Here is a 15019-nt window from a genome sequence, read left to right on the forward strand (position 1 = left end):
AGGTTTGTCACTGGTACAGGTTTGTCACTGGTACAGGTTTGTCACCGGTACAGGTTTGTCACTGGTACAGGTTTGTCACTGGTACAGGTTTGTTACTGGTACAGGTTTGTTACTGGTACAGGTTTGTCACTGGTACAGGTTTCTCACTGGTACAGGTTTGTTACTGGTACAGGTTTGTCACTGGTACAGGTTTGTCACTGGTACAGGTTTGCCCCGGTACAGGTTTGTCACTGGTACAGGTTTGTTACTGGTACAGGTTTGTTACTGGTACAGGTTTGTCACTGGTACAGCTTTGTCACTGGTACAGGTTTGTTACTGGTACAGGTTTGTTACTGGTACAGGTTTGTCACTGGGACAGGTTTGTTACTGGTACAGGTTTGTTACTGGTACAGGTTTGTCACTGGTACAGGTTTCTCACTGGTACAGGTTTGTCACTGGTACAGGTTTGCCCCCGGTACAGGTTTGTCACTGGTACAGGTTTGTCACCGGTACAGGTTTGTCACTATTACTGCTCAGGGACTGGTGCAGTTTTTCTACTGGTACAGAACTGGTACTGTTGCAAGTTTGCTACTGCCACTGGTGCTCGTTTGTGACTAGTACAGACCTACGGCTGGAACAAATTTGGCATTGGCTTATCAATTTGGCTCTGTCCAGTATTAAAGGCATTCTATATTACACACAATAACGAGTCCTGTTCTAATGACTTCTGATTAATTATCTCCTTCCTCTAATCTCTGCAGATGTGGATGAGTGCCAAGTCCATAATGGAGGTTGTCAGCACAAGTGCATAAATACCCAGGAATCACATTACTGCGAGTGTAAATCAGGCTTCCGACTTCACACTGATGGGCGAACCTGTATTGGTGAGTATCTACAGACTGAATTAACCTAGCAGTGATTCTCTGGCATTCTGCCAGGGGCAGTACTGCCCACTCCTGTCCAAAAGCAGTGTCAACATTCCCCCAACCTCAGGAATGCTTCCCAATGCCTCTCTATTCCATCACTATAATCATGGCGGAAACCTTCATCAGAACTGGATATAAACTCTGATTGTAAATGAACTGTGATTGTCCGGTTCCCTCATCCTACAGCCTCACTCTGTTCCTGTATTGTAGGCCTCACTATTCCCATAATGCCTCACTGTTTCATCCTCCTGTAGACCTCAGTGTTCTTGTGTTGTAGGCCTCCCACTGGCCTTCTATTGTAGGCTTTAGTACATTGGCCAATGCCCTCTGAATTTCAGTGATCTGTATCAATGTTTAATGAATATTTATTGGGTTTTATCCACACCCCAATCAGGTAGTGGGAGTCATAGGTTGGTAGGTAAGGTGTAGCCCTGACTTTCCCAACTCACAAAGCCCGAGTGCGGCTCCCATTTGGGGAAATGGGATTGTGGAATTAGCTCAAGGAGTAGATAGAAGGGTCTGCTGATATGGTGAAATGATATCAAGTATAAATGCTCTTATGGAACATAAAAGCTGACATAAACCTGTTATTCTGGATGGTCTGTTCCTGTGCTGTAAAGTCCTACGGGCGGGATTTTCCAGCCCTTGATTCCCAGCGACGGGAAATTCCGGAACTGCCGAAGTCAACCCCCCGTGGCAGGCTCCCCGGTGAGGGGGTGGGCGAACTATGCAAAAGCCCATACAGATTGGAGGGACCAGACCTCTGCTGGCGACTAGTGGCTTGCCTCGTCCGCCGTGGGAAAATCAGCTGCCTTGGGAGAGAGAGGGGAGAGGAAAATCTCGGCCTCTGTGTATTTCTTAGCGCGTGCCCACGTTTGAGATGACAAGTTTAAATTATTTTGTTTTTGTAGTTCAGTAGTTAAATTGTGACATTGATTTCTAAATGTAGTTTGAATTATTGCAGAATAAACACAATCCTTACATACTCTTGGCAAGAGTAATCGAGAGTTACCCCTATTTAATAATGCACACAGTGAGAGGAGCTGTGCCATGTTCAATTGTACCCACGAGAAGGAAATATTTTCCCAAACCCGATCCCATTCTGCTGTCACTTAGAGGGCCAAATCCTGGTGGGTTGGCAGACACGATATTGACCTCTTGCCTCTGGTATCGAGTGCAATTATTCAAGTGATAGAAATGGCTGTGATTGAGGAGGAATGTTTGGAAGATACAATGGAGGCTGAATAAATACACAAGGTTTTAATATAGCAACAATATAACTGGAGTAAGCCCAGGGAGCTTTGAATGCAGGCCAAAGCTAACTTTGGATCTTAATCATGCTTCTGCCCAGTTTCAGACGATGCTGTCATTAGTGATGACTGAATTACACTCGACTTAGATTCTTACGATTACTTACTTTCCAAAATACTGAGCTAAAATCTATTAGTGAATGTACAGCTACAATGCGGGTCAGCCCCACCTCAAATTCTACCAAGATTTAAACCTTTGGCTCGCAAGGTTGAGCCAGACGTTACTGTTGATCTCAGCTCCATTGGCCATTATTGAACCTGGTTGCCAGGTTTTTTGAAAATGGAGAAATCCGGACCAAACCCATTAGGATGACTTGTCTCAGTCGCGTCTTTGTCAAGTCTCCTTGGCCTAACCTTGAGTTTGATCTTCACTCCTAGTTGATATCACAAATGGAAACAAAAAAGCTGCTGTTTTAATGAGAAACAAAGGCTTGTAGAACACGGAGTCCCTTTGCATTGCCCTGTGATTACTGGAAAACATTTTGACTGATGTGTCAGCTCTGACTTAGCAACTGGAGAACGCACATTCTCAGGGTTAGACTTTGGGTTCAAGCCCCAATCCACAGATTACGAAGTCGAGACAGTACTCAATGGTGCATTTCCAGAGGCACTGGCTTTGGCTTGGGACACTTATCTGAGGATTGTCCTCACTGCTAAACAATCCCATTATACTTTCTCAAAGAAGATTATGGGAATTCTCACCAGCATCCTGGTCAAATTTATCCCAACATTAGTCTGAGAGATTATCTGGTCATTGTCACATTGCAGTCTGTAGGATTTTGATGTGTGAAAACTGTACCGTGTTTCTTACGTTAGGGCCGGAGCCACATTGCACATAATACTTTGTTGGTTGCGTAATGTTCTGGAACATTCTAAGGTCAAGTAAGAGGCTATAGAAATGCAAGTTTTTCCTTCGAAATTGATTGAACTCGATGAAAGTAATCAAAAGCGTTGTAAAAGAGGCTGCTGACTGGCTGCCACATAATCGCACCAAATTAATGTTGACCTCATTGAATGAAGGGTTTTTGAGACATTTTAATATGGCTTTACCCCTGGGTGAATCTGGGACAGCAGATTGCTACACATAAAGGAACATCCCGACCCATTTAAAATTCAAACAAAACACTCCTGTCGAGAGTGGGCATTCCATTCCTTCAGCCCAGGTACTGAGGATAAAAATATACCTCCTGACGAATGAAAAAATGAAAATGAAAATCGCTTATTGTCATGAGTAGGCTTCAATGAAGTTACTGTGAAAAGCCCCTAGTCGCCACATTCCTGCGCCTGTTCGGGGAGGCTGGTACGGGAATTGAACCGTGTTGCTGGCCTGCCTTGGTCTGTTTGCAAAGCCAGCGCTTTATCCCTGTGCTAAACCAGCCCCTGGTGTGGTGTGATTGATAATAGGTTTAGGAATATTACATCCCAGGATGGGGATTGTGCTATTTTTCTGCTTGACTGTGTGTCCCTTTGCGGCCAGAAAGTCTAATCGCTGCTCGCAATCTGGTACCTTTTATGTTTCTGGAGTGTTTCTCTAATTCCTTTGAAAAATAATGCAGGATGTTCAGTGTGACACTTGCTCAATGTACCAGATTTCTAATATGAATGATACAAATAGATGATTCTGATCTGTTTATTGTGCATTTTACAAATTTTAACTGAGATCAATGGCACTGCATTCCTTGTTTTATTTCCTCAAGGGGGTAATATTAACCTGTCATCCCCCTGTGGGAAACTGACAGGATCAGATTGGCTGCCCCTTTTGCACCCCATCTGATTTTCATTGAAGTCAACAGAAAGTAAAATCAGGCAGGGCATAAAATAGGATTAAACAGTACAAAATCCATCTCATTCCTCCTCCTTAGCTCTGAAGAAGTCTTGTGCACTCAAAACATTGGGGCCAATTCTCCATTTGAGAGAATAGTGCTGATGCTGGGATTGAATCGTGAGTGTTCTACATGGCCAAAAGCGGTGCCCGACCCAGAGCCGTTAATGGGCTAGCAGCGGGACCACGGGGAATTCCAATGCATGCCGACCCTCATCCCAGACCACATGATAGCACTGGATGCGCTGGAGGACAGCCATCCTGTTGATAAGAAGGCTGGGGCCAGAGGATACCTAGGGGGGTGGTCTGGGGAGGCACCCATACCACCTGTGGTGCTAAGTTCCCAGTGGGCAGTCAGTGTTGTGCACAGCCGCATGGCTGCTTTATTAGGCAATGGCAGTCTGTGCCCGGCCCCCCCGACCCCATGGCCTACTTCAGAGACGCCACTGCCTACTATCCTCAGCCCTGGCAGAGTCACCCCGGCCAGCGGCACAACTGTCAGCAGACGACAGCGATGTTGGATGCCGTTTGTACCCCCTCCCGCACCCTCAACAGCTGCGATGCCTGCGTCCCGATTTGAAATACCACGAGTGAACCACGCCGTCGGTAACGGCTCCTGGCGGAGGCAGAACACCACGGAAGGCCCAGAAAATGCCGGGTCAGTCCCCTTAATGATATGCCAATGGCCTTTACTGTACAATTTGCATGCCTGCGGCGTAGAGCGTATTCACGCCGCTGCCGAGCGACCAGAGCGTGGCATTCCGTTTGGTACCCGCCGCCATCCTTGATTTTCGTCTGAGTCCAAATCCTCCGTCCAATCATGTTTCCCGATTCTGGCATCGCCCGACAGAGAATCCCACTCAGTAACTGTGTTTCTCTCCCCGTAGATGCTGCCAGACCTGCTGAGTTTTTCCAACATTTTCTGTTTTTATTGCATAAAACAGCTCCCAGCTGGGCAGCTTAGATTGAAATTAGCCCCAGTGTGGCACAGTGCCATTGGCTCCTTTACATCCACCTGAGGGGGTCTTGGTTTGGCACCTCACTCATAAGATCGCACCCTTGACTGCTGGGCCGCTTGGCAGACCGATAGGATGGAGCGGCGGGGTGGGGGGGGGGGGGTGGATAATGGAGTGGAGAGAGCCGGGGCTGGGGCGTGATGAAATGCAGAGGGCTGTGTGCGGGGTAGCAGAATGATACTGTGATGTTCTGAGATACCTCTGGAGTACATGGATTGAGTCTCTGTTACCTTCAGAATTGCCAACCATGCCCCTGGCAGCACTTTACAGAAACAGAATGCCAATGCCCCATGGTGGGAGTGTTCTTTGGCGCTCTTTGGCCATCAATGTTAAAAGCACTGGCAACAAAATTTCTTCTTTCCCCTCCCATATCCCCAGAGTTGATGATTATCTTTCAAACATGTGTCAACATTCAATGATGCTGACACAATTACAGGCTACATCGATTATATTGATCCGGGTGTGAGCTGGGTGTGTGTATATTGATCCGGGTGTGTAGCTGGGTGTGTGTATATTGATCCGGGTGTGAGCTGGGTGTGTGTATTGATCCGGGTGTGAAGCTGGGTGTGTGTATATTGATCCGGGTGTGAGCTGGGTGTGTGTATTGATCCGGGTGTGAAGCTGGGTGTGTGTAATGACCCGGATGTGAAGCTGGGTGTGTATATTGATCCGGGTGTGATACTGGGTGTATGTATATTGATATGGATGTGAAGCTCGTTATGTGTATTGATCTGGGTGTGAAGCTGGGTGTGTTCATTGATCTGTGTGTGAAGCTGGGTGTATGTATATTGATCCGGGCGTGAAGCTGGGTGTGTATATTGATCCGGGTGTGATGCTGGATGTGTGTGTATTGACCCGGGTCTGAAACTGGGTGTGTGTATTGATCCGCGTGTGAAGCTGGGTGTGTGTGTATATTGATCCTGGTGTAAAGCTGGGTAAGTGTATATTGATCCGGGTGCGAAGCTGGGTGTGTATATTGATCCGGGTGTAAGCTGGGTGTGTGTATTGATCCGGGTGTGAGATGGGTGTGTGTATTGATCTGGGTGTGAGCTGGGTGTGTGTATTGATCCGGGTGTGTAGCTGGGTGTGTATATTGATCCGGGTGTGAAGCTGGGTGTGTGTATGTTGATCCGGGTGTGATGCTGGGTGTGTGTATATTGATCCGGGTGTGAAGCTGGGTGTGTGTATATTGATCCGGGTGTGAAGCTGGGTGTGTGTATTGATCCGGGTGTGAAGCTGGGTGTGTATATTGATCCGGGTGTGAAGCTGGGCATGTGTATACTGATCTGGTGTGAAGCTGGGTATGTGTGTGTATTGATCCGGGTGTGTATATTGATCCGGATGTGAGGTTGAGTGTGTGTATATTGATCCAGGTCTGAAGCTGGGTGTGTATATTGATCCGGATGTGAAGCTAGGTGTGTGTATATTGATCCATGTGTGAAGCTGGGTGTGTGTGTATTGATCCAGGTGTGAAGCTGAGTGTATGTATATTGATCCGGATCGGACACTCGGTATGTGTATATTGATCCGGGTGTGAAGCTGGATGTGTATATTGATCCGGGTGTGAAGCTGGGTGTGTGTATTGACCCGGGTGTGAAGCTGGGTGTGTATATTGATCCGGGTGTGAAGCTGGGTGTGTATATTGATCCGGGTTTGAAGCTGGGTGTGTGTATATTGATCCTGGTTTAAAGCTGGGTAAGTGTATATTGATCCGGGTGTGAAGCTGGGTGTGTGTGTATTGATCATGATGTGAAGCTGGGTGTGTATATTGATCCGGGTGTGAAGCTGGGTGTGTATATTGATCCGGGTGTGTAGCTGGGTGTGAGCTGGGTGTGTGTATTGATCCGGGTATGAGCTGGGTGTGTGTATTGATCCGGGTGTGTAGCTGGGTGTGTATATTGATCCGGGTGTGAAGCTGGGTGTGTATATTGATCCGGGTGTGTAGCTGGGTGTGTATATTGATCCGGGTGTGAAGCTAGGTGTGTGCATATTGATCCGGGTGTGAAGCTGGGTGTGTGTATATTGATCCGGGTGTGAGCTGGGTGTGTATATTGATCCGGGTGTGAAGCTGGGTGTGTGTATATTGATCCGGGTTTGAAGCTGGGTGTGTGTCTATTAATCTGGATGTGAAGCTGGGTGTGTGTATATTGATCTGTGTATGAAGCTGGATGTGTGTATATTGATCCGGGTGTGAAGTTGGGTGTGTATATTGATCCGGGTGTGAAGCTGGGTGTGTGTATATTGATCCGGGTGTGAAGTTGGGTGTGTATATTGATCCGGGTGTGAAGCTGGGTGTGTGTATATTGATCCGGGTGTGAAGCTGGGTGTGTGTATTGATCCGGGTGTGAAGCTGGGTGTGTGTATATTGATCCGGGTGTGAAGCTGGGTGTGTGTATTGATCCGGGTGTGAAGCTGGGTGTGTATATTGATCCGGGTGTGAAGCTGGGCATGTGTATACTGATCTGGTGTGAAGCTGGGTATGTGTGTGTATTGATCCGGGTGTGTATATTGATCCGGATGTGAGGTTGAGTGTGTGTATATTGATCCAGGTCTGAAGCTGGGTGTGTATATTGATCCGGATGTGAAGCTAGGTGTGTGTATATTGATCCATGTGTGAAGCTGGGTGTGTGTGTATTGATCCAGGTGTGAAGCTGAGTGTATGTATATTGATCCGGATCGGACACTCGGTATGTGTATATTGATCCGGGTGTGAAGCTGGATGTGTATATTGATCCGGGTGTGAAGCTGGGTGTGTGTATTGACCCGGGTGTGAAGCTGGGTGTGTATATTGATCCGGGTGTGAAGCTGGGTGTGTATATTGATCCGGGTTTGAAGCTGGGTGTGTGTATATTGATCCTGGTTTAAAGCTGGGTAAGTGTATATTGATCCGGGTGTGAAGCTGGGTGTGTGTGTATTGATCATGATGTGAAGCTGGGTGTGTATATTGATCCGGGTGTGAAGCTGGGTGTGTATATTGATCCGGGTGTGTAGCTGGGTGTGAGCTGGGTGTGTGTATTGATCCGGGTATGAGCTGGGTGTGTGTATTGATCCGGGTGTGTAGCTGGGTGTGTATATTGATCCGGGTGTGAAGCTGGGTGTGTATATTGATCCGGGTGTGTAGCTGGGTGTGTATATTGATCCGGGTGTGAAGCTAGGTGTGTGCATATTGATCCGGGTGTGAAGCTGGGTGTGTGTATATTGATCCGGGTGTGAGCTGGGTGTGTATATTGATCCGGGTGTGAAGCTGGGTGTGTGTATATTGATCCGGGTTTGAAGCTGGGTGTGTGTCTATTAATCTGGATGTGAAGCTGGGTGTGTGTATATTGATCTGTGTATGAAGCTGGATGTGTGTATATTGATCCGGGTGTGAAGTTGGGTGTGTATATTGATCCGGGTGTGAAGCTGGGTGTGTGTATATTGATCCGGGTGTGAAGTTGGGTGTGTATATTGATCCGGGTGTGAAGCTGGGTGTGTGTATATTGATCCGGGTGTGAAGCTGGGTGTGTGTATTGATCCGGGTGTGAAGCTGGGTGTGTATATTGATCCGGGTGTGAAGCTGGGCATGTGTATACTGATCTGGGTGTGAAGCTGGGTATGTGTGTGTATTGATCCGGGTGTGTATATTGATCCGGATGTGAAGTTGGGTGTGTGCATATTGATCCAGGTCTGAAGCTGGATGTGTATGTTGATCCGGGTGTGAAGCTAGGTGTGTGTATGTTGATCCATGTGTGAAGCTGGGTGTGTGTGTATTGATCCAGGTGTGAAGCTGAGTGTATGTATATTGATCCGGGTCGGACACTCGGTATGTGTATATTGATCCGGGTGTGAAGCTGGGTGTGTATATTGATCCGGGTGTGAAGCTGGATGTGTGTATATTGATCCGGGTGTGAAGCTGGGTGTGTATCTTAATCCGGGTGTGAAGCTGGGCATGTGTGTATTGATCATGATGTGAAGCTGGGTGTGTATATTGATCCGGGTGTGAGCTGGGTGTGTGTATTGATCCGGGTGTGAAGCTGGGTGTGTGTATATTGATCCGGGTGTGAGCTGGGTGTGTGTATTGATCCGGGTGTGAAGCTGGGTGTGTGTAATGACCCGGATGTGAAGCTGGGTGTGTATATTGATCCGGGTGTGATACTGGGTGTATGTATATTGATATGGATGTGAACCTCGTTATGTGTATTGATCTGGGTGTGAAGCTGGGTGTGTTCATTGATCTGTGTGTGAAGCTGGGTGTATGTATATTGATCCGGGCGTGAAGCTGGGTGTGTATATTGATCCGGGTGTGATGCTGGATGTGTGTGTATTGACCCGGGTGTGAAACTGGGTGTGTGTATTGATCCGCGTGTGAAGCTGGGTGTGTGTGTATATTGATCCTGGTGTAAAGCTGGGTAAGTGTATATTGATCCGGGTGCGAAGCTGGGTGTGTATATTGATCCGGGTGTGATACTGGGTGTATGTATATTGATATGGATGTGAAGCTCGTTATGTGTATTGATCTGGGTGTGAAGCTGGGTGTGTTCATTGATCTGTGTGTGAAGCTGGGTGTATGTATATTGATCCGGGCGTGAAGCTGGGTGTGTATATTGATCCGGGTGTGATGCTGGATGTGTGTGTATTGACCCGGGTGTGAAACTGGGTGTGTGTATTGATCCGCGTGTGAAGCTGGGTGTGTGTGTATATTGATCCTGGTGTAAAGCTGGGTAAGTGTATATTGATCCGGGTGCGAAGCTGGGTGTGTATATTGATCCGGGTGTAAGCTGGGTGTGTGTATTGATCCGGGTGTGAGATGGGTGTGTGTATTGATCTGGGTGTGAGCTGGGTGTGTGTATTGATCCGGGTGTGTAGCTGGGTGTGTATATTGATCCGGGTGTGAAGCTGGGTGTGTGTATGTTGATCCGGGTGTGATGCTGGGTGTGTGTATATTGATCCGGGTGTGAAGCTGGGTGTGTGTATATTGATCCGGGTGTGAAGCTGGGTGTGTGTATTGATCCGGGTGTGAAGCTGGGTGTGTATATTGATCCGGGTGTGAAGCTGGGCATGTGTATACTGATCTGGTGTGAAGCTGGGTATGTGTGTGTATTGATCCGGGTGTGTATATTGATCCGGATGTGAGGTTGAGTGTGTGTATATTGATCCAGGTCTGAAGCTGGGTGTGTATATTGATCCGGATGTGAAGCTAGGTGTGTGTATATTGATCCATGTGTGAAGCTGGGTGTGTGTGTATTGATCCAGGTGTGAAGCTGAGTGTATGTATATTGATCCGGATCGGACACTCGGTATGTGTATATTGATCCGGGTGTGAAGCTGGATGTGTATATTGATCCGGGTGTGAAGCTGGGTGTGTGTATTGACCCGGGTGTGAAGCTGGGTGTGTATATTGATCCGGGTGTGAAGCTGGGTGTGTATATTGATCCGGGTTTGAAGCTGGGTGTGTGTATATTGATCCTGGTTTAAAGCTGGGTAAGTGTATATTGATCCGGGTGTGAAGCTGGGTGTGTGTGTATTGATCATGATGTGAAGCTGGGTGTGTATATTGATCCGGGTGTGAAGCTGGGTGTGTATATTGATCCGGGTGTGTAGCTGGGTGTGAGCTGGGTGTGTGTATTGATCCGGGTATGAGCTGGGTGTGTGTATTGATCCGGGTGTGTAGCTGGGTGTGTATATTGATCCGGGTGTGAAGCTGGGTGTGTATATTGATCCGGGTGTGTAGCTGGGTGTGTATATTGATCCGGGTGTGAAGCTAGGTGTGTGCATATTGATCCGGGTGTGAAGCTGGGTGTGTGTATATTGATCCGGGTGTGAGCTGGGTGTGTATATTGATCCGGGTGTGAAGCTGGGTGTGTGTATATTGATCCGGGTTTGAAGCTGGGTGTGTGTCTATTAATCTGGATGTGAAGCTGGGTGTGTGTATATTGATCTGTGTATGAAGCTGGATGTGTGTATATTGATCCGGGTGTGAAGTTGGGTGTGTATATTGATCCGGGTGTGAAGCTGGGTGTGTGTATATTGATCCGGGTGTGAAGTTGGGTGTGTATATTGATCCGGGTGTGAAGCTGGGTGTGTGTATATTGATCCGGGTGTGAAGCTGGGTGTGTGTATTGATCCGGGTGTGAAGCTGGGTGTGTATATTGATCCGGGTGTGAAGCTGGGCATGTGTATACTGATCTGGGTGTGAAGCTGGGTATGTGTGTGTATTGATCCGGGTGTGTATATTGATCCGGATGTGAAGTTGGGTGTGTGCATATTGATCCAGGTCTGAAGCTGGATGTGTATGTTGATCCGGGTGTGAAGCTAGGTGTGTGTATGTTGATCCATGTGTGAAGCTGGGTGTGTGTGTATTGATCCAGGTGTGAAGCTGAGTGTATGTATATTGATCCGGGTCGGACACTCGGTATGTGTATATTGATCCGGGTGTGAAGCTGGGTGTGTATATTGATCCGGGTGTGAAGCTGGATGTGTGTATATTGATCCGGGTGTGAAGCTGGGTGTGTATCTTAATCCGGGTGTGAAGCTGGGCATGTGTGTATTGATCATGATGTGAAGCTGGGTGTGTATATTGATCCGGGTGTGAGCTGGGTGTGTGTATTGATCCGGGTGTGAAGCTGGGTGTGTGTATATTGATCCGGGTGTGAGCTGGGTGTGTGTATTGATCCGGGTGTGAAGCTGGGTGTGTGTAATGACCCGGATGTGAAGCTGGGTGTGTATATTGATCCGGGTGTGATACTGGGTGTATGTATATTGATATGGATGTGAAGCTCGTTATGTGTATTGATCTGGGTGTGAAGCTGGGTGTGTTCATTGATCTGTGTGTGAAGCTGGGTGTATGTATATTGATCCGGGCGTGAAGCTGGGTGTGTATATTGATCCGGGTGTGATGCTGGATGTGTGTGTATTGACCCGGGTGTGAAACTGGGTGTGTGTATTGATCCGCGTGTGAAGCTGGGTGTGTGTGTATATTGATCCTGGTGTAAAGCTGGGTAAGTGTATATTGATCCGGGTGCGAAGCTGGGTGTGTATATTGATCCGGGTGTGATACTGGGTGTATGTATATTGATATGGATGTGAAGCTCGTTATGTGTATTGATCTGGGTGTGAAGCTGGGTGTGTTCATTGATCTGTGTGTGAAGCTGGGTGTATGTATATTGATCCGGGCGTGAAGCTGGGTGTGTATATTGATCCGGGTGTGATGCTGGATGTGTGTGTATTGACCCGGGTGTGAAACTGGGTGTGTGTATTGATCCGCGTGTGAAGCTGGGTGTGTGTGTATATTGATCCTGGTGTAAAGCTGGGTAAGTGTATATTGATCCGGGTGCGAAGCTGGGTGTGTATATTGATCCGGGTGTAAGCTGGGTGTGTGTATTGATCCGGGTGTGAGATGGGTGTGTGTATTGATCTGGGTGTGAGCTGGGTGTGTGTATTGATCCGGGTGTGTAGCTGGGTGTGTATATTGATCCGGGTGTGAAGCTGGGTGTGTGTATGTTGATCCGGGTGTGATGCTGGGTGTGTGTATATTGATCCGGGTGTGAAGCTGGGTGTGTGTATATTGATCCGGGTGTGAAGCTGGGTGTGTGTATTGATCCGGGTGTGAAGCTGGGTGTGTATATTGATCCGGGTGTGAAGCTGGGCATGTGTATACTGATCTGGTGTGAAGCTGGGTATGTGTGTGTATTGATCCGGGTGTGTATATTGATCCGGATGTGAGGTTGAGTGTGTGTATATTGATCCAGGTCTGAAGCTGGGTGTGTATATTGATCCGGATGTGAAGCTAGGTGTGTGTATATTGATCCATGTGTGAAGCTGGGTGTGTGTGTATTGATCCAGGTGTGAAGCTGAGTGTATGTATATTGATCCGGATCGGACACTCGGTATGTGTATATTGATCCGGGTGTGAAGCTGGATGTGTATATTGATCCGGGTGTGAAGCTGGGTGTGTGTATTGACCCGGGTGTGAAGCTGGGTGTGTATATTGATCCGGGTGTGAAGCTGGGTGTGTATATTGATCCGGGTTTGAAGCTGGGTGTGTGTATATTGATCCTGGTTTAAAGCTGGGTAAGTGTATATTGATCCGGGTGTGAAGCTGGGTGTGTGTGTATTGATCATGATGTGAAGCTGGGTGTGTATATTGATCCGGGTGTGAAGCTGGGTGTGTATATTGATCCGGGTGTGTAGCTGGGTGTGAGCTGGGTGTGTGTATTGATCCGGGTATGAGCTGGGTGTGTGTATTGATCCGGGTGTGTAGCTGGGTGTGTATATTGATCCGGGTGTGAAGCTGGGTGTGTATATTGATCCGGGTGTGTAGCTGGGTGTGTATATTGATCCGGGTGTGAAGCTAGGTGTGTGCATATTGATCCGGGTGTGAAGCTGGGTGTGTGTATATTGATCCGGGTGTGAGCTGGGTGTGTATATTGATCCGGGTGTGAAGCTGGGTGTGTGTATATTGATCCGGGTTTGAAGCTGGGTGTGTGTCTATTAATCTGGATGTGAAGCTGGGTGTGTGTATATTGATCTGTGTATGAAGCTGGATGTGTGTATATTGATCCGGGTGTGAAGTTGGGTGTGTATATTGATCCGGGTGTGAAGCTGGGTGTGTGTATATTGATCCGGGTGTGAAGTTGGGTGTGTATATTGATCCGGGTGTGAAGCTGGGTGTGTGTATATTGATCCGGGTGTGAAGCTGGGTGTGTGTATTGATCCGGGTGTGAAGCTGGGTGTGTATATTGATCCGGGTGTGAAGCTGGGCATGTGTATACTGATCTGGGTGTGAAGCTGGGTATGTGTGTGTATTGATCCGGGTGTGTATATTGATCCGGATGTGAAGTTGGGTGTGTGCATATTGATCCAGGTCTGAAGCTGGATGTGTATGTTGATCCGGGTGTGAAGCTAGGTGTGTGTATGTTGATCCATGTGTGAAGCTGGGTGTGTGTGTATTGATCCAGGTGTGAAGCTGAGTGTATGTATATTGATCCGGGTCGGACACTCGGTATGTGTATATTGATCCGGGTGTGAAGCTGGGTGTGTATATTGATCCGGGTGTGAAGCTGGATGTGTGTATATTGATCCGGGTGTGAAGCTGGGTGTGTGTGTATTGATCCAGGTGTGAAGCTGAGTGTATGTATATTGATCCGGGTCGGACACTCGGTATGTGTATATTGATCCGGGTGTGAAGCTGGGTGTGTATATTGATCCGGGTGTGAAGCTGGATGTGTGTATATTGATCCGGGTGTGAAGCTGGGTGTGTATCTTAATCCGGGTGTGAAGCTGGGCATGTGTGTATTGATCATGATGTGAAGCTGGGTATGTATATTGATCCGGGTGTGAAGCTAAGTGTGTATATTGATCCGGGTGTGAAGCTGGGTGTGTATATTGATCCGGGTGTGAAGCTGAGTGTGTATATTGATCCGGGTGTGAAGCTGGGTGTGTATATTGATCCGGGTCTGAAGCTGGGTGTGTGTATATTGATCCGGGTGTGAAGCTGGGTGTGTGTATTGACCCGGGTTTGAAGCTGGGTGTGTGTATTGACCCGGGTTTGAAGCTGGGTGTGTGTATTGATCCGGGTGTGAAGCTGGGTGTGTATATTGATCTGGGTGTGAAGCTGGGTGTGTGTATTGATCCGGATGTGAAGCTGGGTGTGTGTATATTGATCCGGATGTGAAGCTGGGTGTGTGTATTGACCCGGGTGTGAAGCTGGGTGTGTGTATATTGATCCGGGTGTGAAGCTGGGTGTGTGTATTTATCTGGGTGTGAAGCTGAGTGTGTGTATATTGATCATGGTGTGAAGCTGGGTGTGTGTATATTGATCCGGGTGTGAAGCTGGGTGTGTATATTGATCCGGGTGTGAAGCTGGGTGTGTGTATATTGATCCGGGTGTGAAGCTGGGTGTGTATATTGATCCGGGTATGAAGCTGGGTGTGTATATTGATCCGGGTGTGAAGCTGGGTGTGTGTATATTGACCCGGGTGTGAAGCT

The 15019-nt window shown here is 47.8% G+C and overlaps 1 protein-coding gene across 4 annotated transcripts in view; it reads left to right on the forward strand.

Moving 5' to 3' along the window:
• LOC119979502 (multiple epidermal growth factor-like domains protein 6) overlaps window positions 1-15019 on the forward strand; it is a 451484-nt gene that overhangs the window by 276985 nt on the left and 159480 nt on the right. For all 4 annotated transcript variants that reach the window (XM_038821813.1, XM_038821816.1, XM_038821815.1 and 1 more), the window contains one exon: window positions 741-863. In XM_038821813.1, coding sequence (XP_038677741.1) covers window positions 741-863 — 123 coding nt within the window. The remainder of the gene's footprint in view (window positions 1-740; window positions 864-15019) is intronic.

Source organism: Scyliorhinus canicula, chromosome 16, assembly GCF_902713615.1.
Source record: "Scyliorhinus canicula chromosome 16, sScyCan1.1, whole genome shotgun sequence".
In the NCBI taxonomy this organism is placed as follows: Eukaryota; Metazoa; Chordata; class Chondrichthyes; order Carcharhiniformes; family Scyliorhinidae; genus Scyliorhinus; species Scyliorhinus canicula.